General features: G+C 40.8%; 6 protein-coding genes across 15 annotated transcripts; 2 read left to right on the top strand and 4 right to left on the bottom strand.

Annotated features, from left to right (window-relative positions):
* Positions 1 to 123: 123 nt before the first annotated feature.
* On the bottom strand, positions 124 to 1,047 carry LOC124293980 (COMM domain-containing protein 3). Its single transcript, XM_046737187.1, has 4 exons — positions 1,028 to 1,047; positions 825 to 969; positions 480 to 751; positions 124 to 375 (listed from the first exon to the last, which is right to left on the bottom strand). Exons 2-4 carry the CDS (start codon positions 952 to 954, stop codon positions 205 to 207), a joined length of 573 nt encoding a protein of 190 aa, XP_046593143.1. The 5' UTR covers positions 955 to 969; positions 1,028 to 1,047; the 3' UTR covers positions 124 to 204.
* Positions 1,048 to 1,187: 140 nt separating this feature from the next.
* Positions 1,188 to 6,327, bottom strand: LOC107221384 (116 kDa U5 small nuclear ribonucleoprotein component). Of its 4 annotated transcripts, none has more exons than XM_015660354.2 (8): positions 6,180 to 6,327; positions 4,852 to 5,105; positions 4,485 to 4,756; positions 3,720 to 4,408; positions 3,387 to 3,616; positions 2,557 to 3,275; positions 2,175 to 2,455; positions 1,188 to 2,096 (listed from the first exon to the last, which is right to left on the bottom strand). In XM_015660354.2, exons 2-8 carry the CDS (start codon positions 5,092 to 5,094, stop codon positions 1,591 to 1,593), a joined length of 2,940 nt encoding a protein of 979 aa, XP_015515840.1. In that variant the 5' UTR covers positions 5,095 to 5,105; positions 6,180 to 6,327; the 3' UTR covers positions 1,188 to 1,590. The 4 variants fall into 4 exon arrangements, with proteins under 4 accessions (XP_015515840.1, XP_046593123.1, XP_015515839.1 ...); XM_046737167.1 differs by lacking the exon at positions 6,180 to 6,327 and adding an exon at positions 5,775 to 5,798; XM_015660353.2 differs by lacking the exon at positions 6,180 to 6,327 and adding an exon at positions 5,247 to 5,399.
* Positions 6,321 to 8,845, top strand: LOC107221378. 2 transcript variants are annotated; one of them, XM_046737183.1, is made up of 9 exons: positions 6,321 to 6,431; positions 6,489 to 6,776; positions 6,872 to 6,962; positions 7,192 to 7,418; positions 7,492 to 7,716; positions 7,816 to 7,923; positions 8,007 to 8,117; positions 8,198 to 8,308; positions 8,393 to 8,845. In XM_046737183.1, exons 1-9 carry the CDS (start codon positions 6,345 to 6,347, stop codon positions 8,522 to 8,524), a joined length of 1,380 nt encoding a protein of 459 aa, XP_046593139.1. In that variant the 5' UTR covers positions 6,321 to 6,344; the 3' UTR covers positions 8,525 to 8,845. The 2 variants fall into 2 exon arrangements, with proteins under 2 accessions (XP_046593139.1, XP_046593140.1); XM_046737184.1 differs by having other exon boundaries at positions 6,872 to 7,012; positions 7,305 to 7,418.
* Positions 8,540 to 12,771, bottom strand: LOC107221401 (vacuolar protein sorting-associated protein 41 homolog). Of its 3 annotated transcripts, none has more exons than XM_046737174.1 (12): positions 12,619 to 12,771; positions 12,340 to 12,477; positions 11,881 to 12,163; positions 11,580 to 11,778; positions 11,220 to 11,374; positions 10,597 to 11,102; positions 10,002 to 10,493; positions 9,598 to 9,934; positions 9,282 to 9,518; positions 9,140 to 9,184; positions 8,966 to 9,039; positions 8,540 to 8,879 (listed from the first exon to the last, which is right to left on the bottom strand). In XM_046737174.1, the coding sequence occupies exons 1-12, from the start codon at positions 12,637 to 12,639 to the stop codon at positions 8,841 to 8,843; spliced, it is 2,526 nt and encodes an 841-aa protein (XP_046593130.1). In that variant the 5' UTR covers positions 12,640 to 12,771; the 3' UTR covers positions 8,540 to 8,840. The 3 variants fall into 3 exon arrangements, with proteins under 3 accessions (XP_046593130.1, XP_015515868.1, XP_046593131.1); XM_015660382.2 differs by having other exon boundaries at positions 8,540 to 8,853; XM_046737175.1 differs by lacking the exons at positions 11,220 to 11,374; positions 11,580 to 11,778 and having other exon boundaries at positions 8,540 to 8,853.
* Positions 12,772 to 14,709: 1,938 nt separating this feature from the next.
* LOC107221399 (mediator of RNA polymerase II transcription subunit 24) lies at positions 14,710 to 19,523 on the top strand. Of its 4 annotated transcripts, XM_046737165.1 has the most exons (13): positions 14,712 to 14,827; positions 14,915 to 14,947; positions 15,035 to 15,190; positions 15,266 to 15,391; positions 15,473 to 15,806; positions 15,892 to 16,314; positions 16,555 to 16,738; positions 17,059 to 17,434; positions 17,516 to 17,961; positions 18,044 to 18,136; positions 18,196 to 18,486; positions 18,573 to 19,020; positions 19,099 to 19,523. In XM_046737165.1, the coding sequence occupies exons 3-13, from the start codon at positions 15,059 to 15,061 to the stop codon at positions 19,243 to 19,245; spliced, it is 3,000 nt and encodes a 999-aa protein (XP_046593121.1). In that variant the 5' UTR covers positions 14,712 to 14,827; positions 14,915 to 14,947; positions 15,035 to 15,058; the 3' UTR covers positions 19,246 to 19,523. The 4 variants fall into 4 exon arrangements, with proteins under 4 accessions (XP_046593120.1, XP_046593121.1, XP_015515863.1 ...); XM_046737164.1 differs by having other exon boundaries at positions 14,710 to 14,827; positions 14,915 to 15,190; XM_015660377.2 differs by having other exon boundaries at positions 14,723 to 14,947.
* Positions 19,412 to 21,196, bottom strand: LOC124293979 (Parkinson disease protein 7 homolog). Its single transcript, XM_046737185.1, has 5 exons — positions 20,854 to 21,196; positions 20,611 to 20,772; positions 20,350 to 20,551; positions 20,092 to 20,270; positions 19,412 to 20,014 (listed from the first exon to the last, which is right to left on the bottom strand). Exons 1-5 carry the CDS (start codon positions 21,046 to 21,048, stop codon positions 19,667 to 19,669), a joined length of 1,086 nt encoding a protein of 361 aa, XP_046593141.1. The 5' UTR covers positions 21,049 to 21,196; the 3' UTR covers positions 19,412 to 19,666.

Below are 21,196 nucleotides of genomic sequence, written 5' to 3'. Positions count from 1 at the left end.
CGGCCGATGATTTGAATGACTTCATGGAGCCCCGTATCGGCGGCAAATTCAATATCACAACACTGTTGAAAAACAACAGATATTACAATTTACAACTGATGATCGCTCCCATAGATACATAACTAGAGTTTTAAATAAGTCATTTTATTTCAAACATGAAATTGGAGGAAAAGTTCGACAGGCATGTATTATCCTAACATGATTTTAAACATTGGCAACTTTTTCCACATGTCTGACAGCATCCTTCAATTTATACACAAGTTCTTGAAGCTGTTGAGTGGTGCAAGCAAACTTCATCACCTCTGGTTGTCCCTGATTAATCGTGCTAAATTGAATGGTATATAATTGGGAACCAATGTAATCTTCTATGTTCGACTGTAATTAGTAAATGATACATTATGGTTAGATGTCTGGTCCGATAATAGCGGTACAGCAATATTCCTTTCTCTCACGATAAGCGTTTGAAAATAATAATGTACCTTAACACAGTAGTCTAACTTCCAATTGACGTCAACGATGTGAGGTAAGCTATTACCGATTCTGCTCAACGATGCCTGGATACCTTCTTTATTACTCAAATAAGTATCACATAGTTTCTTTACTCTGGGACCAGTGATATTTGCATTTGAGAGTGCAACACTCAATGTCTCTCCATCGAGGTCAAGACGGGCTGCATCAATCAACACACTCGATAAATTGCCAAAAATTTCTTTGACTACGTCTGGTTTTGATCCATAGAGTTGAGCTATATCTGAAAGTTTTATATCACAACGAAAGTCATAACTTGTTGACTGATGAAATATGGTATCGAATCTTGTACTCACATTTCTCTTCAGATTTTTCACATAACTGTAAAACTGCTATATCAATCAAATTTCCAAATATAACATCATTAATTATCTTCGGGTTCTGCAGACTGGACAAGCTTTTGACCGTACTTTCACTCAATTCCATTATTGGGTAGCGAAACTATAAAAATTACCTTTTAATCATGCGATTGTTTATCATATATAAATCATAAATCTACCTTCACCTAACCTAACTTTTGCAGATCAACTTTGACAGACGTCAAAGTGAACAATGATTACAAAGTAGTAAAGATGAGAAACTCAACAATACGTTCTCCTGATTAGAGTAAACTGCCCGCCAAATATAAAAACAGGGAAATTTTATTTCCGAAAACATCATAATTATAAATAGGTTTTATTCGTTAAAGTTTGGCAAAAAAATATTTTCTTGACAATTGCGATAGTAATATGACCACTGTCTTGATTGTACTCGACCTCTTATACCTTACTCTACGTTTTTCTGTAAGAAAATTATTGTATGGAATGAGGTGATGAATAGAATGCGAAAAATAAAATATACTTTTTTTTTCCCCCACAAGCAAGCGTCGTCTCGATGCATGTCTGATCAAGCTTTGCCATACATGTACACGTATCTGTAATATCAGTGCACGGTGACACTATGATACATATTATTTATGACAATTTGAAATATGAACCGCTGTATCACTTGTATCAATGTTCTCTCCTGGCTTGTAGGTAATTCGTTCTGGACTAACATATTTAACAAGGATTTTTATCCAGCCTAAAGAGGATAATTGAGTAACACATCCTGCCTTGCGAGTTCAAGCAACATAGGATCGTCGAAGAATTTGTTGATAGAAACATCTTCGGAGAGGCCTTTGCGTCTCCTGGTTTTTAGCATAAATTCTCTGGCCAAATGGGTGGCTGGCTGAGGTTCGAGAGGTCTGATGGTTATGCTTTTGTCGAGAGGATCTCCCGGCACGATTTGCCAGTGATGAAAGACTGAGAGGCAAAACGCCTGGCCTTGCGTGTGCGTTCTGAGGTCTGTCTCGAAGCCGAAACTGTCGATAGCTGGGATAAATGCTTTTATCGTATACAACGGACTCCCGGGAACCGGAGCGTCTTGTGTAACGTGTCCGCGACGTTTTGCAAGGACCGTGTAAACCGCCGAAACACAATCGGCTGGTGCTTGGACCTCGACGAACAGATACGGCTCCATCAGGCGAGGAGTGGCCATTAAAAATGCCGAATAAGCGACTCTCCTTGCGGTCGGAATAATCTGGCCACCTGAGAGGACAAAAATCGGTTACTGCTGATTTTCTGGACGGGATTTCATTGAGGATTGCAATCGCAGATGCTTCTCACCTCCTCTGTGCAGGGGTTCCTGAGCAATGACAGCGTCCAATATCTTGAATTTTACATTTCTGATAGGCTCCTCGGCAAGAGGTCCTTCCCTGGTTCCCCATTGGAATCCTTGAACAATGGCATCCCTTGCGCTTCCCAAAAGTGTTTTGTCTACCTCCGAGGGCAGCGTGTCATCGACCAGAATGTTGGGTCCAGTGGAGTCAGGACCAAACGCCCAGATGCTTCGCGCCGCGAGCAAATCCCAGTCATACTTTGTCTGAAAAAATTCACCCAGGCGTTTTCTGGGGGAAATATTTGGATTAGATCGAGTTTTACTTCCAGAGTATCGATCGTTTCTGCTTGAGACAAAAGGACGGTATACCCCAAGACTCTGAATACATACTTGTTCCAAGTGATACGGACATGTTCCGCCTCGATATCCTCTGCCAATCCTCTTTCCAGAGGCTCAGCAATCATTGTCAGTTTATTTCGCTTGTTGGGAGTTTCAGCAAAGCATTTCAAGGAGCTAGTCTCGACCACCGTTTCGGCGAAAGCGACGACGGGATCAGCAACCTTGATATCAATTTCGGAGTACATTCTGCGCAGGTCGTGCATGGCGCAATCCAGATAGAGTTCACCAGTACCGAGAACAACGTGTTCACCGCTCTCCTCGACCCTTGTGCCAAGAAGAGGGTAGCTTTTGTTTACTTTTCTCAATCCATCCAACATTTTTGGTAGTTCGGACGGATTAACAGGCTCAACAGCGATCTTTATTACACTCTGAGTGTTGAATTTCAACGGTCGGAATATGTGCAAGTCATCGGAATTGCTTAGGTCAGTTATTGTGCTCGTTTTGACTATCGGCCTGTCGATACCTTCTATCAACACCCAATTACCAGCAGGTACTCGATTCAGTTCTATGGAGTAACGAGCTTCGCTGATCCACAAGCGACCGACCGTCAATATTCGCGAGTCCTCCTCGTCGGCCTTAGAATAAGCCTCACCCAAGACACGAACTCGCGCTCCCGCCTCCAAAGTTCCCGACATCACCCTTCCCAGTACAACGAACAAGGTACAATCTTCGGTGGGATACATTTTTGTACTGTGTACCATCAGTTGGCCCTAGAAGCGTACGTTTATTAACAAAATGTAATATACCCATGTAAAAGAGGCGCATTTACAGGCCAACATCGAGAGTAAATCAAGAATTTGCGCTGCAGAGAATCAACTTACGTCTGGATCACAGTTGGTCATATCCTGCGCAAGTGGTGAATCAGGAGGGCCAGTATAGACGTGTCGAACTTTGACTGGAGCATGAGAATGTGGACTAGGCACATGAGTTACGCACATATCAACGAGCCCGCTCATGTCACCCAAAAATCTTGTGCACACCAATCTCAGAAGTGGCCTGATATTCATTTTCATTTCTTCAGAGCTTAACCTAATGCCCAATTCGTCAAGCACTGAAAATATCAACAGCAGTCATAATTAGACAAATGAGAAATAAAATATAAATACTGGCATGTAGGTTCTCTGAAAAAACAAAGAAGTAAACGAATCACATACCATCCGGAAGTGTGGTGTCGACGTCGCCGACGACCTGTGCAAAAATCTTGTAAAGTGGTTCAAGAATAAATTCGATAAAACTTCGCTGAGCGGTATTATGCGGCGGTTTCTTGATGAACTTTCGAGTTTTCGAATTGAAGTATACATCGCCCCAAAGCCGCTTTGCAAATTCTGTAGCGTTAAGCTGCGGATGATTTTTGGCATAGAGAGCAGCAAATGATCTCAGAGTAAAGCAAACATTGTACTCCGAGCTGGCAAAGCAAACATTGCCCAAAGCTGGGGAGACGAACGCAGGATTCTCAGAATCAGAGTACAGAGCAATGAGCCCGTTCACTTCCTCAATTATGTGTCGCAACTTGTAGTAAGCGTCTAGAGGGGGCAACTTCAATTCCAGTATTAGTCTATCCACTTTATTGATGCAAACAGTCAGTGCAAGTTTTTCCTGCAGCGCATGCTTCAGCAGACGTTCTGTATTTAGCATCACACCTTCTGCTGCGTCTACAACCAGAACAGCCCCATCCGACATTCGGATAGCGGCTGTGGCCTCGTCAGAAAAGTTGACGTGCCCTGGAGTGTCGAATACGTTCAACAAGTATGACTTAGCCTTAACATCTTGGAGCAGTAGAGTGACTGGTGTGGCTTTCGTTGACACACCTCGCTGCTGTTCAGTAAACAAGGTGTCGGTGTATCTGTCAACGGAATCACAAATTTAGTACCAAGTTTAGATCGTAAATTTTCGTCACAAACAGACAATGTGTTTTGTACCTGAGTGCCTTTTCATCCGTTACACTGTGCATGTAGGGGTGAGTTTGACGAACGAGGCAGTCAACGAGAGTCGTTTTACCGTGATGCAAATGACCCAAGAGTACGATATTTCGTATAAGATGAGGGGCATCCATCATGTCTGCAAGAAACTCGATGCTGTACGTAGTATCTGGCAGTTGCTGTTGCTTGATTTGAAACTTTGGCCTTCTGGTTGGCGCAATCAGAGGCTTATCCAGGGGCTGGGCATCTTCTTCTTGCACCAGAGTTTCCACCTGTATGGAACAGGCAAAATGTTATTCGTGATAACGTTTTCATATGATTGAAAGGTGCTATTTATAAATTACTTTGTTGATGCACAAAGCCTCACCTCCGGTCCATAAACTTCCAAAGCGCTTGGATAATAGCGTTTATCTTCATGGAGGACAACGGCCATCGTGCTTTGGTCAGGGTGCTCCCGAACCTCGTCCTTATCTTCTTCCATCTCTTCGTCAGATCGCTCTTGATCCCCGGCATCGTCTCCTCCATTTCCATACTCAGCTTCATCCTCGCTCTCGGATGCCAAGTCGGGGCCGATGTAATTTCCGAATTCATCGTAAAGGTCGGCATCCATCGTCAAAGATTCTGGGGATAAATTTGATAAACTATATGATTTCGACGGCGAAGATTGAAGCCAATTATGACTGAAGTTAAATAAATCGAAGTAACGCTTTAACGGATATTGCAAACCTCAAAAATGATTTTGGGTATTAAAAAAACGCTCACTCAATCCAAAGACTAGCTGAACAAACTAACACTGAGGATTTACAACGAATTGAAACAGAAATGCTGCAAATAAATAAACATCGGCGGAGGTTAGGATTACGAAAAGCGTGCGTCGTCTACCGCTGTGACTTGAACTTAGCGAGAAGCCGTCGAGATGGATAGATCGATAAATCACCCGCAGCGTTATCTGGGTGTTTTTTTGGCGAAATAAGCGAGGCGCACTGTTATTTTGAATTTTTAAAACGCGATAATTGCACGACAATTCAGAAGTTTGTTCCCAGTTTCTCATTCTGTACCCAAACTTGCTTTTCAAACATAAGAAAGCTCGATTTTCACACCTTTTTTCCTCATTTCTCGTGCTAATAACGATAGCAAAATATAAATAAAAAATATCAATTACGCGTACAACATGTCTCTTTACTCTGGAGAATCTTTTCCTCGCAAACTGTTCGATCCCTGTGATAAAATTCCTCATTTTGAAATAGGTGAACCGGGTTATCGATTTTTCTCCTCTATAGAAATACATACCTATGAATTATTGTAAGATGAAATTGAATCACTACGGACACTTGGCTAACAGCAAATATTCTTTTAATTTTTACAGATGGTCCAATGCGGAGAGCGTTATGCTTCCGTGAGAATTTAATAGTCACTTTAAAGGACGAACTCACCACCAACACGAAACCTGTAGGCGGTTATTGTTTATCAGTGGAAAGTATTGGCAAGGAAGGTAACGAGTTTATGATACAAATGCTCTCATCTTTGACTGTGAACGATTCATTCGCCGGATCAAAAGTCCTGGGTTCGTCGACGGACAATTTCCATTGCTTGGAAGAGAAACGAACGGAGTTAGCCCTGTTCTCAAAATATTCCGAACAATCATTAAATCTCCCTTTCATGGCATTACGATCAACCTTTGACAGATATATTTACCAGCATGACGGACTGCAAGAGAAAGTTCTGTTCATTGGTCTGGAGGAGGATTTCTTTCAGGTGGAAGCCCAGGAAATCTGTCCCTGCGACAAATCTGTGAACCGAAAAGATTTACCGCTTTGTTCAAGTGGCGAGATGATAAGCGAGGCGACGAACGTGCTGCTAATGCGGTATCTCGCTCTGAGAAACTTCCACGGAAGTCTTTCCTTCCAAAGCATCATGATCAGTGGACAACTCACGACATCCAATTACGTGAGCAACGGCCATATGACATTGACTATAGATTAATGACTGGTAATTTTTTTGTAGAGATGTACTGGAGCGCAAAGAATGAAGCTGAACGGCAAGGTCCTCCCGGTTTATACTATAGAGCGCAGAATGCATGAGGAATGCGGACTTATCCACAATACGAAGACATACATGACTCAGAGCGGGTATATATTGCGACACGATTGGCTGGAGATTCCGTATCTGGTGCAAATCAATTCACTCATTGATCCCAACGACCTTGTCAACAAGGATCAAAATATTGTCACTCCACTGCGGTCAAGATGGAGAAGCGATATTCAAATGATGTCAATGTACCTTGATAAAAAGGTAGGAAGATTTTTCATCCGATGGTAGTGATTACATCCCCTGTATAAAGCGCGACCATTTATAAAGAGTTACTTCTCTTCTTTCTTGTAATTTAGACCTGCCAAATGGCGCAGCAAACGGAATATCTCACCGATCACCCCGAGATCAAGCAGTTGATAAGCGATTTCACGCAGACATTGTTAGCCGGTAATCATCTTGCTACGAAGGCAACATTTTTACCGAGTTTTCTTAGACAGGTCATAATTTAATTTAACCTTTATTCCCATTTTCACTTCTATCTATTTAACTTATTGAGAATAAAAGATCCTTTGATGGTATGTATATCAAAGAATCGCAAGCAAGCTTAGTCATAATTGTTTTTTTTTTTTGTTATTTAAAATTTTATCATCTACGGAATGCGATTTGATCATCGCAGTGAAGCCGGTTAACGTCTTATCATTTACGGTTCAACATTTCGCGGCATTTGCCAAAAACCCCGACCTGTCCAAGGTTGGCCCGTCAGGCGAATCAAATCTGGATATGTCACAGCTGTCTACGTACAAGCCAAGACGAGTATGCAGTGTCTGCGGAATTTGCTTCGAGTGTCTAATGTCGGAGCAGCCTCCCAATAATGTTGAGCGCAAACGCACGACTCGGGGCTCGGTAAGCAAGTGGCTTTTCAAGATGACGCAGAAAATACTACGTTCAAGTTTTCTTTCACTTTTTTCTCTGACAGAAGAGCCCAGCATTTTCGACGTGTTCCGTATTCACAAAATGTCCCAGTGACGCAATTTGCGTCAGAAAGTTGTCAGATGGCAGCGACCCGAGCGTTACTTGTTCCGACGATTGTAGAACTTGTGAACCCGGAGAAAAGCACACTAGCATTTGCAACTTACATCCTGAGTGTCTACTCACGTGCGGAGGGTGTCAACATGAAAGAGAACCGTGCCAAGTACACAAGGTAAAGCACCAAAATTCGAAATATTCAAATATACTTGATCAAGGAATGTGTTTTTCTTGTTTAAGAACGTTGGAAAAACGTTAAACTTAATTTATATAGGACTGTCCGGAATGTCTGGGATGCCGTAAGGTTTGCAGTTTTTATCCACAGTGTAAAAAAACTTGCGAGGGATGTCGAATCGTCAAAGAACCGTGTCGTGTGCATAAGGTGTTATAATTTTCAAGCATCCTCTATCAAAATATGTTACCCTCTGCGTGGAAACGAGTAAAAAAAATTTTATATGAGTTTAGGATTGTCCTGAGTGTCCTGGATGCCGTAATTTATGTAGCTTTCATCCAGAATGTGAAAAAACTTGCGACGGATGTCGAATGACCGAAGAAAAACCATGTAATGTGGATAAGGTATTGAATCTTTTGAGTATATTTAAGTGAGTCAGTTTTTCTGAGTAGAAACATTTTAAATTGCTAATATCTGTATATAGGATTGCAATGAGTGTCCTGGATGCCTAAGTAAAATCTGCAGCTTTCATCCAGAATGTGAAGAAACATGCGAAGGATGCCAACCTGTTAAAGAACCGTGTCGTGTGCACAAGGTCGTATAATTTTCATGCATACTCGATTGATATATTCGTCACGCCCATGTTAGAACGTTTGAAAATTCGTAATACTGGGTTTAGGCTTGTCCCGAGTGTCCTGGATGCCATGAAGTCTGCAGCGAGATCGGAGTTTGTTCAAATTGCGTAAAGTGCAACATTGAAATACTCCCAGAGAGCGCTAAAGTTGTTTTCAATCTGGACAGCGAAAATTAAAGAGTACCCAGCGGATGGTGTATAAAACAATAAAGAATGTTTAATTTATGGTACTATGTATAATACAATACGCTAGCAGTAGTGGCGGCAGAGAACCAAATTATTTATGTATATATGTCCTGCGCGCGCGCGCGCGCGTGTGTGTGTGAATTTAAAATATATTGATGAGCGATTTAATTATTTTTCATGTTTAAGAATTCACGTGTTTTTCACTCGATGGCAATAAAATAAGTATAATCTCCTCAAAATCTGTCGTCGATATCTCATCATTCGTTACTGTTCATCGTTTAGAAAACTGGCTTCTGAGGATTGCATATTACACAATTCTCCTGAAAAAAGAGAAACATTGCCAACACTTTTTATATGATTAGTAATTCTTGTAGCTGCCAACACGCATATTTTCAGTACATAAAACTAGAGATAATTGTAGCGTTCACTTACCAATGAATTTATGTTTCGCAAACAATCTTCATGAAACGAATGTCTGCAATAGAACATGACTAGATTTCTCGGTTCTGAGAAGAGAAAAGAAAAGAAAATCATCATTAAATAGAAAATTCTTGAACATGCACATAGAACATAATCGTCAAAACAAATTTCGTGGTCTTGACCTACCCCTTATAATTATTTTCTGATGACAGGCTCGACACATGTGATCATCTGTTAAAAAAAAGATTGGTCAAATTTTGTATCAAATCCTTTCCATTGAGATAGAGGAAAAACGGTTTGAAGAAACGAAATGGAAACGCGTCTTTACCATCTGTACATATTCCTTTTTGATGCGACCTAACAAGTTTTTCGTGAAGATTGAAATGATCGTTTGACAGTATCTTATTGCATCCTTCTTGTACAGATATTTGTAAATTGTAATCGCACATCATTTTGACCAGTGCATTTTTCAATCCAGGAATCTCAAGTCTTGGTTCAATTTTTTGAAGGATTAGTCGGGGATCCATGTAGGTGCCGATTCTTTGCAACAAAAATGTTATCGCCGCTGAAATTCGACACATACGTACAACATTAGGAACCAGAACAAATAAAAAAACGATGGATCACTGTTTATAACGTTTTACCTGGCTTGTCCAATGAATAATTGACCAAGTTATTCCACAGCTCGTCATCGTCGTGCACCTGACAGAATTCAATTGCACCTTCTATGTCGTTTAATTCTTGGGTCATTAGGGCAAGAGCTTCTGAAGTATTGCCAATTCTACCGAGTAAGTAAACCATCTCTGGGTAAAATTGTTTCTGACGACAAATTTCAAGGGCTTGTTCAATAGGATAATTGTCTGATCTCCTCAGAAGCGGTAGAAGTTTATCTCTGGAAAAATCTGCATACAGACGGACTAATAATCCATGATATTTCCCCTTAGAATCTTTCGTGTCTTTTTTGTCCAAGGCATCTAAATACTGATAATTATAATCGTCAGCATATTTCAAAGATTTGTGAGCAATTGCTAAGAATCTCTTCACTCACCATGTGCAAATATCGATGATTCTTTTGCAGTTTTGCGACGACAATTTCGGACGGGACTCTGTTTTTTTCAAGAAAAAATGCTATCGCCCTTTCTGCGTCTAAATCCATCAAACCTTCGATCATGTCATGGACCGAGTTGTACAACTTGTGCTTTTGTATAAGTTGAAAAACGTCTTTATGCCTCAACTTGAGATATATCGCCAAGGATTCGTCGTACCTGTTTTGATGGGTGTACAAAATAGCGAGAGCTTCAAGTAAGACATTCTGGCCATTCTCTTGGGTGGAAAGATGCTCGCGGATGCCATTTATCACAGCGACTACGTTGTACAACTTTGGCGACCACTCCTTGACTAGCTGCAGAAAACCGTCCGGATCCGTTTTTAAATATTCGTATAAAACCATTTCATAAATTTCCGGTCTCAGCGTTACGTCGCCTCTTGGAAGATATGACGATATAGAACGCAGCTGATGCACTCTAGCAAATTTGTAGACCTGTGTGGGAAGAAGAAATCGATAACATTCCCATCGTCGACTTAAAAAGTAGATTTTTATATGCGTAAGATAGTCAAAAGAAAACATGAAAAACAAATCGTACTTCTTCCTCCCAGAGATTTTTGTCTCGTCCTAAAACTTTCAAACACAATTTTCCAGCTTCGTCATACTTTCTGTGTGCTAATAAATGATCCAGATATACACGGCCCACATATATCAGTGAGTGTTTCTTACAGTCCCTGCCTCCATTGGCTGTCACGGTCTCCAAGGCTAGCTCAAATTTCCCGTGCGTCAAGAGCCACTCAATTCTGTCATCAGCGTCATACAGACTGGCGACTACGACGTCTTTCGGACTGACAATAAAATACCTATTTTCATCCATTAAACAGTCTAAGTGATAATCGTTGCAGCTGTACTCCTTGTAGCCACGTAACGTTAACGAAGTAGCGCAAATAGCCGTGTATTCTAGATATTTCGGTTCGACTACGTGCAACATTGGCCGCTGACTGTTACCAGTTTCATCTAGCTCTTTCAGGCAGCCAAGTATTACTAGCTGATTTTCCAATGGCGCGATACCAGATATATAAAAATCGACTTGGAATGCAGAGACTGAAAGAGAAATTCAAAAGTTTCAGTTACTTCTTAAGGAGTTTGGATTATAATGGAGTTGGTGGTGACAATTTTATTAAAACAGAGCACAGGAAATGATCAAAACAGGTACCATACCAGGGTCGACAGCGTATTCAGATAGATCTCGATTCGCCATCTCTTGTGCTGATCGTTTGCGTATTTGACAAATTCTAACCGTATCTACCCAGCCTATTAGCAGCGTTCTATTATCAGACCACCTTAAGTTGCATCTGTAATGTTCGGGTGAAGCACTGAAATTGAATCACAAGAGTTGAGGGTCGCTGCAACACTTTTTAAATTTGCGAATAATTTTGAGGGAGCTTCAATGATAGCTAATAGGTGTAAAAGTTCAGATTTGACATAGAGATTTCACAGAAGAATGAAATTCATAAAAACCTAAAGTGGCACAATAAGCAAACGCAAGTGAACAAAAAAATTGAAAATAAAAATACTCACTCTATGGATCGAGTCCACTGTATTACTCCTAAGGAACATTTAGCATATAAATCATATATTCTAACCCCAGTATCTGAAGCCCAAGCTACAAATTGACCAGCCCAGGATATGGATCGTACACCACCTTCAGCTTCACATAAAACTGTAGGTTTGATCCGCGATAAAAATGTCTTTTCATATAAAATTAGTTTACTGTCACCTGAAATTTTGCAATGTAGGAACTATCAGCATCAGATATGTTGTCAAACGATTGAGTTGAAAGAAGTTGAAAAACTCAGATAAAAATGAAATGCTGCATTACCCGTTAGGAATCTTCTACCGCTTCCATTTTTGTAGTAATAAGGGTCAAGCGCAATACTTTTGACCAATCTTTCCATGCTCATGTTGTGGTTATTCTCCTTGCTATATAGACCATATATAACAACCTTTCCATCGTCGCTGCAGGATCCAATGAAATCTCCATTCTGATCTATGGATATTTGATTGACGGCAACGGTATGGGCTTGAAGAGTTTTGGATCGTATTCTGTTTCCTTGGTGATCCAATATATGGATCATTCCCCAATGCGAGCCCAGGCAGAGAAACTGAAAGTAGCGGTACGTTAGGACTCTCTGTACCCTAACCTGACCTCGATGCGTACTCGCACATTCTACTGCTTCGTGCGAAACAAAGCGAATGCGAGGAAGATAAATGAGAAGGAATCATCGCTGAGCGGACATGTGAGGAATATGAGGTATGACAGAAGAGGCGTTAATGGCACCTTTGGGTGAACAGCGATGCAGCTCGCGGCATCATTTTGGAGGATACTATCAAGATCATTTCTCATTCGGACGTATTTCAATCGTGGTTCAACCTCTTCCACATCAGAATCTGAATCATCTTGATTATGTTCTTGATCCTGAAAATAGAGGAAAGTAGTTTCAGCTTTAACTTTCAACTCACCACCCTCGATTTCGATACAGTTAATTGGGATTTTGTTTGTCCATAGAATAATAGGAGAAGATCGATTACGTCTACGTAAATCGGGAACGATAATTACATTATTTACACTATTATTCATCTGTGGTTAAAATTTTCAAATAATTTTTTTACGCAGTCACGTAGCAGCAGCAACACGCCAGAGAATCAAAATATTGGTCTTCGCATACATGGATGTGACACATACGAGTTTCGTGTGTACAGCACGCGAAGATGTGTCATTTGAAAAAAAAAAGGCACAGCAGGGATGGAAGGGGGATGACCGCTGATGACAGATCTATGATTACGTGATCCGACAGACGGTAAAAGCTGTTCCAAAATTGTCCCAGGCGATTTAACGTTCTCGACTATGGGTGCGTTTCGAAATTAACTGGCAGCGCTGAAATCTCGCTAGAATAGAGGCAGAGCCATCCACAGACTCGGCAGCAGAAGAGAGATAAAAAATTGTTAACAGCACTGAGAGCTAATATTTGAACGCACCCTATGACGTAGAAGATAAGGGTGTTTCTGCGCAACACTCTCCAAGAACCAATCGTGTGCCTGGACCATATAAAGGCCATCTTGCAGTTCAACCAGTGGCTTCAACCTTAGAGCATGTCACGGATTTAATTAAGCACCTCTTGTGATGTAAGCCCGTATAGCGCACTCACCCCCAACCCCATATGATCTTACGATTCACCGTTTGCAAACCTTTTCCTTGGATTTAATGTCGGTTGAGATTAGAAAAGCAATCACTCGGTTTTTACTGATTTTTAGTCACTTTAGATGCATATTTTACGAATTTACGGAGTATGTTTATAAAACGAAGGCTTATAGGTTTCGCTTGCCGCCCTTTTTTCTACATTTTATAGCGAAAATTTCACTTTTTTCCGTAAGAGGCGCTCAAATCGCATTTAGACAATTCCTCTTACGTTACCTTAAAACTGGGGACAAGTTTTATTGCAGAGTGTTGTCTCCTTCCTACTACTCAGTGGTAAGAATGAAATCGAAAATAAATGGAAGGATGGAAATTTTATTACCTATATTGTACATAAAACATAAATTAGAAGTTATAATTTAAAAATAGGAATAATACTAATAAAAACATTAAAATTAAGTGATTGAATATGAAATGCTGTTCATAATTTTTATTAGGTGACAAACATGAATAATGCACGCAAGTATATGCTGTATGATAATATACTGTTATATGGCTCACGGTCTTACCATAGATTTATAAAGATAGACTGAGCGCTCTTATGAGCCGCTTGAAGCAAACATTTAAAGGACAGAAATATGCCGGGAGTACTCCTTTCCCTCTCTAACGATATTTGTGGCGGGAATCGAGGCGGTAGAGGAGAATGAGGCGAAATTATGCACCTATATCTATAGCTGTTCCACTTCCACTGCTCCGTTGTCTCCCGCCATGACGCCGATTGAAAAGAGAGAGCAGTACTCCCAGTATATCTCTGTCCTTTATGTGTAATTGTCAGTGCCTCTTACAGGAGCGCTTAGTCTATCTTTTTAAGTCTATGAATCTTAGGAGTGGTCGATTCTAGCGGCACAACCAGTTGTCGCTGCGGTCTAGTTACTAGCAACAATAACGTGATAAAAACGCGTGAGTGAGCGAATGCCCATATACATATATGCGAAACCACGGTCAGCCCCCTGACAGACGCTCACGGTCTTACATACAGGCAACGAAGGTAATGGGGGTGGTTCATTTCACGGCCGGTTATGTATCTCACTTTGTGGCCGCCAGGCCAGCGTTGTGATCGAGAGATAGATAATCAACGCGTGCGCAATGCAGCGCCAACGTAATAATAATATTGTTATTGGCACATTTTTATCCCTACCATCCCTACCCCACGTACATCCCTAGATAGCAGCGCTGCGACATGGCTATTTCAAACACTAAAAACCACGGACAGCAAGAGAACCACGCCGCTCTGTAGAAAATTGGCTTCGTTGCCAGACCTGTATGTAAGACCGTGCACACGCTGCTAAAAGTGGTTCGCAAAATGTCCCTCGATTCTGCCGCCAATCTCCACCACTGGTGGCGCTAGTAGTTGTCTAAAAAGCTTGCGTGCGATCAGCGAGCGAGCGAGCGTGTCAAAGGTCTACTAGCGCCACGTAGAGGAACTAAAAAAAGGGGACAAAACGCGTACAATTTTTTAGTATACGAGCAGTGGTGAGTGTCAGGGGCTGTCTGAGACTGTTATTAACAGAAGATGTCAAGATGGCGATGACGTCTCGCAGTTTTCGGTTAACCTAATCACGACAACAAATACGTAATTTTATTATTCAAGAATTGTACATACGGTTTATTCGCGTTAAATGTTGTTAAAATGAATCAATGCATGGCGTCGATTTTTCAGCAATTTTCGAAACGTCGTGTTGACCCGCCTAAGGTACTGTGAAATAGTCTCAACCGATGTATTGATCCTGTCTCAATACGTATGACAGGCTAAAAGTATCACTAATTCGAAACTCGACAGGCTGTATTTACCTTTTGATTAATTATGCGCAATCCTCTATCGACGAGAACAATGGAGACTAAGGTTACAAGCAAGACTAGCAGCCTCAAGGCTCTGCTATTAAGGGCTTGGCGTGAACGTTGGAACGACTTACAATGGGGAATCAATATAAAAACTGTACGTACCGCTGAATTCTGGTAATCAAACGGCTGTGAAAATTTCACATTTGACTTAAATTTCACTTGTTATCAGATTTTACCAAGAGGTGTAAGCGGAGATGTCTACAATTTGGCAGATTGCATTCTGCAGCAGGCTTTAGTGGGCCCCGGACCAAATCAACTGGTGTTATCGTACTTAAAACATTCGCTGAGCTCGCAGGTTTGCCCGTTTCTTTTTCTCCTCAAATTCGAAAGGTGATATTCCAAAAATCTGCTGACAATAATACATCACATTTTTCAGTTAGTGTCTTACGCAGCTGTTCTACAAAGGATAAGCAAATACGGTGCATTTCACAAGCCGCACTGTATCATAAGCCTGTTAGAATTTCTTGAAACAATTCAAGTCGGTATAACCTGTCGAGGAAAGCCGGAGGAAGATTTATTAGCTGCCTCTGTACTTTCAATAGTGCATTGGTTGCTGCTGTGTTATCTCCACGTGCTCAAAATACCCCAAAATAATCCATCACTCACCTATCCCACGGATTTGATCGATAAACCGGCGAGCATTCTGAAACAGATGATTAACTCCGACTTCCTCTGTGCCATGATGTGCCTAGCTAAGCATGATGATAAAGGTAGAACAGATTGAGATTTGATTTTGGGTGTAGAAATATCTGGTACCCTGTAGAAATTAAAACTTTCATTATTGTCTTTTTTCAGAACTTTATATCGAGGTGGTGAAAAAGTGCCAGGACATAGAATCTCTTCAGAAGAATAGTACAGTAAAGTCTGCAGTACCAATTGAGAGCTCGTTGAAACAGCTTTGCAACCTTGATATAGAAACATTGGCTTCGCATTCCAAGAACAACAAAAAGGAGCCGATCACTTATTGCTTGCAACCATTATTCGCTGTTCAAGTCTTGCTTAATCCAAGCACCGAAACCGCAGTTCTGGTCAATCAGCTCCTGATGATACAGAGAATCAAGGGATACTCCAACGCCAAGTTGTATTCGGAAATTATTCGCGCCTGCTTCATGTGTCTGCACGACGTAACCGGAACTTCCAAAGAGTCGCTATGGGGTGCTTTTACGTTTTTGAAAGTACCACACATTTTGAAAGAATTAAACGTAACGACTTTCAGCGGTGAGAGAGCATTTTCTGTATACCGTATTGTTCCGAGTATAAGCTGACCCCAATTCCGAGACAGTATTTCAGGGTGTTTTTCTTAGTTACCCACACATAAAATGGGTCTATGTATAAGACGAGGAGGATGTTGCCAGGTGCTATCAACGACAAAATTCCTTGGCTTATATTCAGAACAATACCGTATAATAATACAGGATTGCATTTTGATGGTAATAATACTCGCATTTCTCTCGATAGGTGAAGAGAAGTTGGAGTACTCCCAAGACATCTTGGACGCCTTTGAATTGCTGCTCCAATTTACTCCTCTGCTTGATATCATGGACACGGCTTGTTCCTGTAATTGCATCGAGTGCCTGCTAAACGAATTACAAAAAGTCAATTTGGTTACTGAGAAACAGGCGAAGCAGCTTAGCAGCCAACGGTAATAATTTTTATAACAGGTTCAAAATGCTCTGCAGGGACAGGGTGCTGTCTTTCGAATAGAGCTTTGGCTTAATATTATGCTGTTATCGTACTTTTCTGCATACTGGTGTTTCTATTACTCTTATTTTCTTTTTTTCTATTCTATGTACTTGCGCTTGTCGGCGTCACCTATTTCTCTACTGCTAAAATTTTATAAGTGGGCCAAAATCCCGTATAATATGAATAAATAAATAAATAAATAAATAAATATACAAATATGTAAATATAAACAACATTCCATGGTTGACGGAATTTTCACTTTATTGTTCTGTATTACAGAGAAGGTGTAACTGCAGCATTACAGAAATTAGAACCATCAGAAACTCCCAAGCCATCAATTCCAAAAGTAATAATTCGCGCGGAACCAACTCTGGCTGGAATTCTGAAGACTCTCAATACAGATTATACGAAAATTCAGGAAGCACTGCTGAGCATGCTGTGCCAGGTACTGACTGGAAAGAGTTTCGAATTAATCTTGGCCGTTGCAACTGTCGAGGGAAAACTGAAAACCTTCGTCTCTAAACTGATAAAGTTCAACGAATGTAGTAAACAAATAAACGATGCTGTGACAGGGAAAATGGCTGCGACAAGAGCAATGCTTTTTGATGTTTCGTTTCTAATGCTCTGCTCTATCGTTCAAACATACGGATCTGAAGTGAGCTTGCTGATACTAAAACATTGAAATCCAAATCCTCTTGATTTTGTCTCAAATTTCTCTCTCCTGTTGGCTATTCAGGTGGTTCTTGAAGAAGACGGTGATTCGTTCTTTGAACAATGGGTCCGAGAGTGTATGGCAGAACGAAACAAGCCCAAATGCCCGCGTCGGATGCTCCAAAACGTTGACGCAGCTCGAGTGGACACGTTACTTGCCCAAATCAATTCCCCGGATCCAGACTTTAAGTCTAGTAACATGAAATGGCACATCGCTTGTCGCTCGGCCATGGGCGCTGTCAAAGAGCTTCTCTGCGCCTGGGAAAGTGGAGCACTCGGAGCTGGCGATGTGAAACGCGCCTTGGACGGCCTGAGAGCAGCGGCCTGCTGCTTGCCGGTATGTGCAGCAGCCTGGCTCTGCGCTCACGTCAGCATAACGCATCAAGATGCGCTCTTGAAGCCCATGAATATGGTTCAACAATTCCTGACTCCTATTTCCAGTGACGAGATGCAGGATAATTTCAAAGAAAGGTAAAATTGCGTCGATTATTCACGTCGACTCAAGGTGATTCGAAATTAAATTATCGCTTCCTAATTGATCAAACTCTTTCAGATCAAGCCTAATGTGCCAAATAATACGTAAAATGCAGTACGACGTTCATCCTCCGACGCAATCCAAGACAAAGGTGCTTTCAATGTCGCACAGGTAATTATGAAAATTTTTTTAGTTATTAACCTAGGTCTTGTTAAATCATTTCATTTTAGTATAATATCGCGGCAGCCGATATCTGAGCAGTTGGAAACTGTGTGGCATGGAATACAGCAAAGGGGTTGGATCAACATCGAAGCTACTCAATCGCTAGAATCTTTGTTGAACACCGGCGGTTCGCTGTGGTTCGTTTCGAATTTGGTCAAAGAAGTAATGAAGTACAGATACCAAGAGGAACTGGATCAGGCAGTGGATTTGACGTTTGCAGTATTTCACTTGGACATTGAAAACTGCACCTTGGACCTGCTGCATCACGTCATACCTCAGTACCTCTACAATAGATCGCAGTGAGAATTTTGTGCCAAATATTTTGCGGCTTTCGATTGCTCAACTACTCCAACAAAAGCGGGAGTAAAATAATTCCAAATTTCAGGAGAGAGGAGCTAGTCGAACCTCAGTCTTCTGTACTGGCGAAGCTGTGCGTTTCGTGTATCTATTCAACCTTGGAGTACAACAACTCGAACCCACCCAGAGGAAACAGTCGTAAGCGTGCAAGGTGCGAATTAGACAGCGAAGAATTAGATGCGATCGGTGTGCCGGCCAACAAAATATTGAGACTGAACGAAACGGGGGACTCGAGTTCGATATTTGACACGAGCTCTCCTCAGGCTCAGGGACAACCTAACGGGCAGAAGTCTATTCGCTTAAGAGAGCCATTGCTTACTGCGCTGAATATGTTGTTCAAAACTTTTACACTACTCGCTGGGAAGGATGGCGAAGTATCACAGCAGACGCATTTCATCCTACAATTTCTACGGTTCATCGTTCAGTGCGGCAAGGACAGGACAAAAATCGTTCTACAAGGAATGCCGCAAACTTTGGTAAGAATAGGTCATACGAAGTGAACCAAGTTTAATTTCCAGAGTTATTTCGTAAACCGAACGATATTCTTCTTTTAGGTTCCATGTTTGCTCAAAGCGCTGCCCGAGTTATTTACGACTGATTTATTACTCAAGTTGTACGATATTCAAACAACAGCAGGACGAAAAGCCACTGCGAGAGATTTATGCATGCTGCGGAACATAAATCTGAAGCCTGTAAAGTAGAATATAAGCACAAAAATGACCTGTACATCCTGTTACGTTTGTAATTATTATTTTTTTTTTTTTTTTAAATTAAGTTTAGTCTCTATCGATCGAAAATAATTACTTTCCTAGTAATTCGATTACAAAGAAATTGATGCCAAAAAAAAATCAATTTTTTTAAAACTTACTTAAAGTACCTATAAAATTCTTTGTTTTCTGTTCCTCCTACAAATTGCTAACTCTACTAAGTTATCTGAGCGAGTGCAGCATCCATTTCGTTCGGTTCCATGTTCCTCATAGAATCAATCATGTCCTGGTGCCTTCTCGATTTCTTAAGTCTCATATGTAGTCTATCGTATATTTTCTGCATTCTGTCATTGTAGCGCGATTCTTCTCTCTCCGCATACTCTCGCATGTACCTGTCATATTCTGCCTGCGATATTTACAAGTGAGAAAAAAAAGTAAGCACCAGCATTTTAGCTTGAACCATAGACTGATGTGAAAAATCAAAGACCTGAGTCATGCACGGCATATTCGTCCACTTTTCTCTACGTTTTTTTAATTCTTCTTCATCTTCTTTGATTTGTTGTTGTAATTCTTTCTCCTCTATGCTCCTGTCTTCTTCCCTATCCTTAAGTTCTTGTCGTTGAATTTTATATTTTATCATGTATTCTTTTTCCAACATACTGGACAGAACTCTGCATTCCTCCCATTCGACAATTTCTGAATAACTCACCCCGCAGCAAGTCGAGCACGAAAATCGTTCCGCAATATTGGGATCAATTTCCTTCTAAATCATGTTACGTATTAAATGAGTTAAAAATTATTCTGAAATAGCAATTCTATAATTTCTCATTAGTTGGCTACCTTGTCTTCACGACAGCAGTATTTACAATTTCCACAACACTCTCTGCAGTATCCGTTGTCATATTTGATAGACAATTTTTCCGCAATATTTTCAGCAATGTAACGACCGCAGACTAAATGAACGAGATTCAGAGCGCACTGAATCGTGTTCGGACCACCTCTGCAGGTAATTATCTTACCTGAAAATTCATAATCCAATTTTAATCAATTTGTTTCCCCTTTTGCTGATACAATTCGTGGATGACAATTTATTATTACCATCCACGTGTACGTCATCGTCGATATATTTGTACTTCATGTATTCGGATCCTTCAATTTTGTATTTTATCAGCGGATGACACGTAAAAGTTCTTCCAGCACCTATATAATGCTTACGCAGCACCGGCACAGCATCTCCTATTGCGACTATCCACTTGTGGCTGTCCTCGAATTCTTTCAGCAGTTTACCAACCAATTCCGACTGCAGCAATTTATTATCTAGTTTACATCATTCAAATCTTACAAAATTTTATGTCTTACCTCTCCAAGCGATTTAGCTCCTAACAAACCGCCAGGTAGAACAACCACGTCGAACGATGGTTCTCTCAAGGCATCAGAAAGCGCTGCGTCTGCATAACAGAATATGTTACTGTTACCCCGTATGCAGTCTGAATCATCCAGACTTGCGATTACAACACTGATCTGGAATCAATAGCCAATTGAAGGTCTGCTATATTTTTAAAGTAAAGAAGTACGACACTTAATTCAGAGTTAGTCTCTCACCCCAGCCCTTCGCATTATATCGGCCATTTGAACTATTTCAGAAATCTGTGCATCTTCAGGCATAATGATCAACGCACGCTTTCCATTATCATTGAAATTGTCCAATTCAAGCTTCTTGTTGTCCGTCGACTCAATCACCTCTACTTCTTCGTCACTTATCATATTGTCGATTTTCAGTTCTTTCAGTTCATTCATTTAAATTATGTGACTGCTCGCTTCTCTGTATTTTTTTTTTTTGACACAGTATTTTTTTCTTTGCAATAATTCTCAGTCCCGGTTATTTTTTCCATTGACATAATTTTTGGGTAAATGCGAAATACGAATATAACATCGTTTATATAAA

Source organism: Neodiprion lecontei, chromosome 4 (assembly GCF_021901455.1).
Source record: "Neodiprion lecontei isolate iyNeoLeco1 chromosome 4, iyNeoLeco1.1, whole genome shotgun sequence".
Classification (NCBI taxonomy): domain Eukaryota; kingdom Metazoa; phylum Arthropoda; class Insecta; order Hymenoptera; family Diprionidae; genus Neodiprion; species Neodiprion lecontei.
Note: the sequence above shows the minus strand (reverse complement) of the source record. Positions and strands in the feature narration are given on the sequence as shown.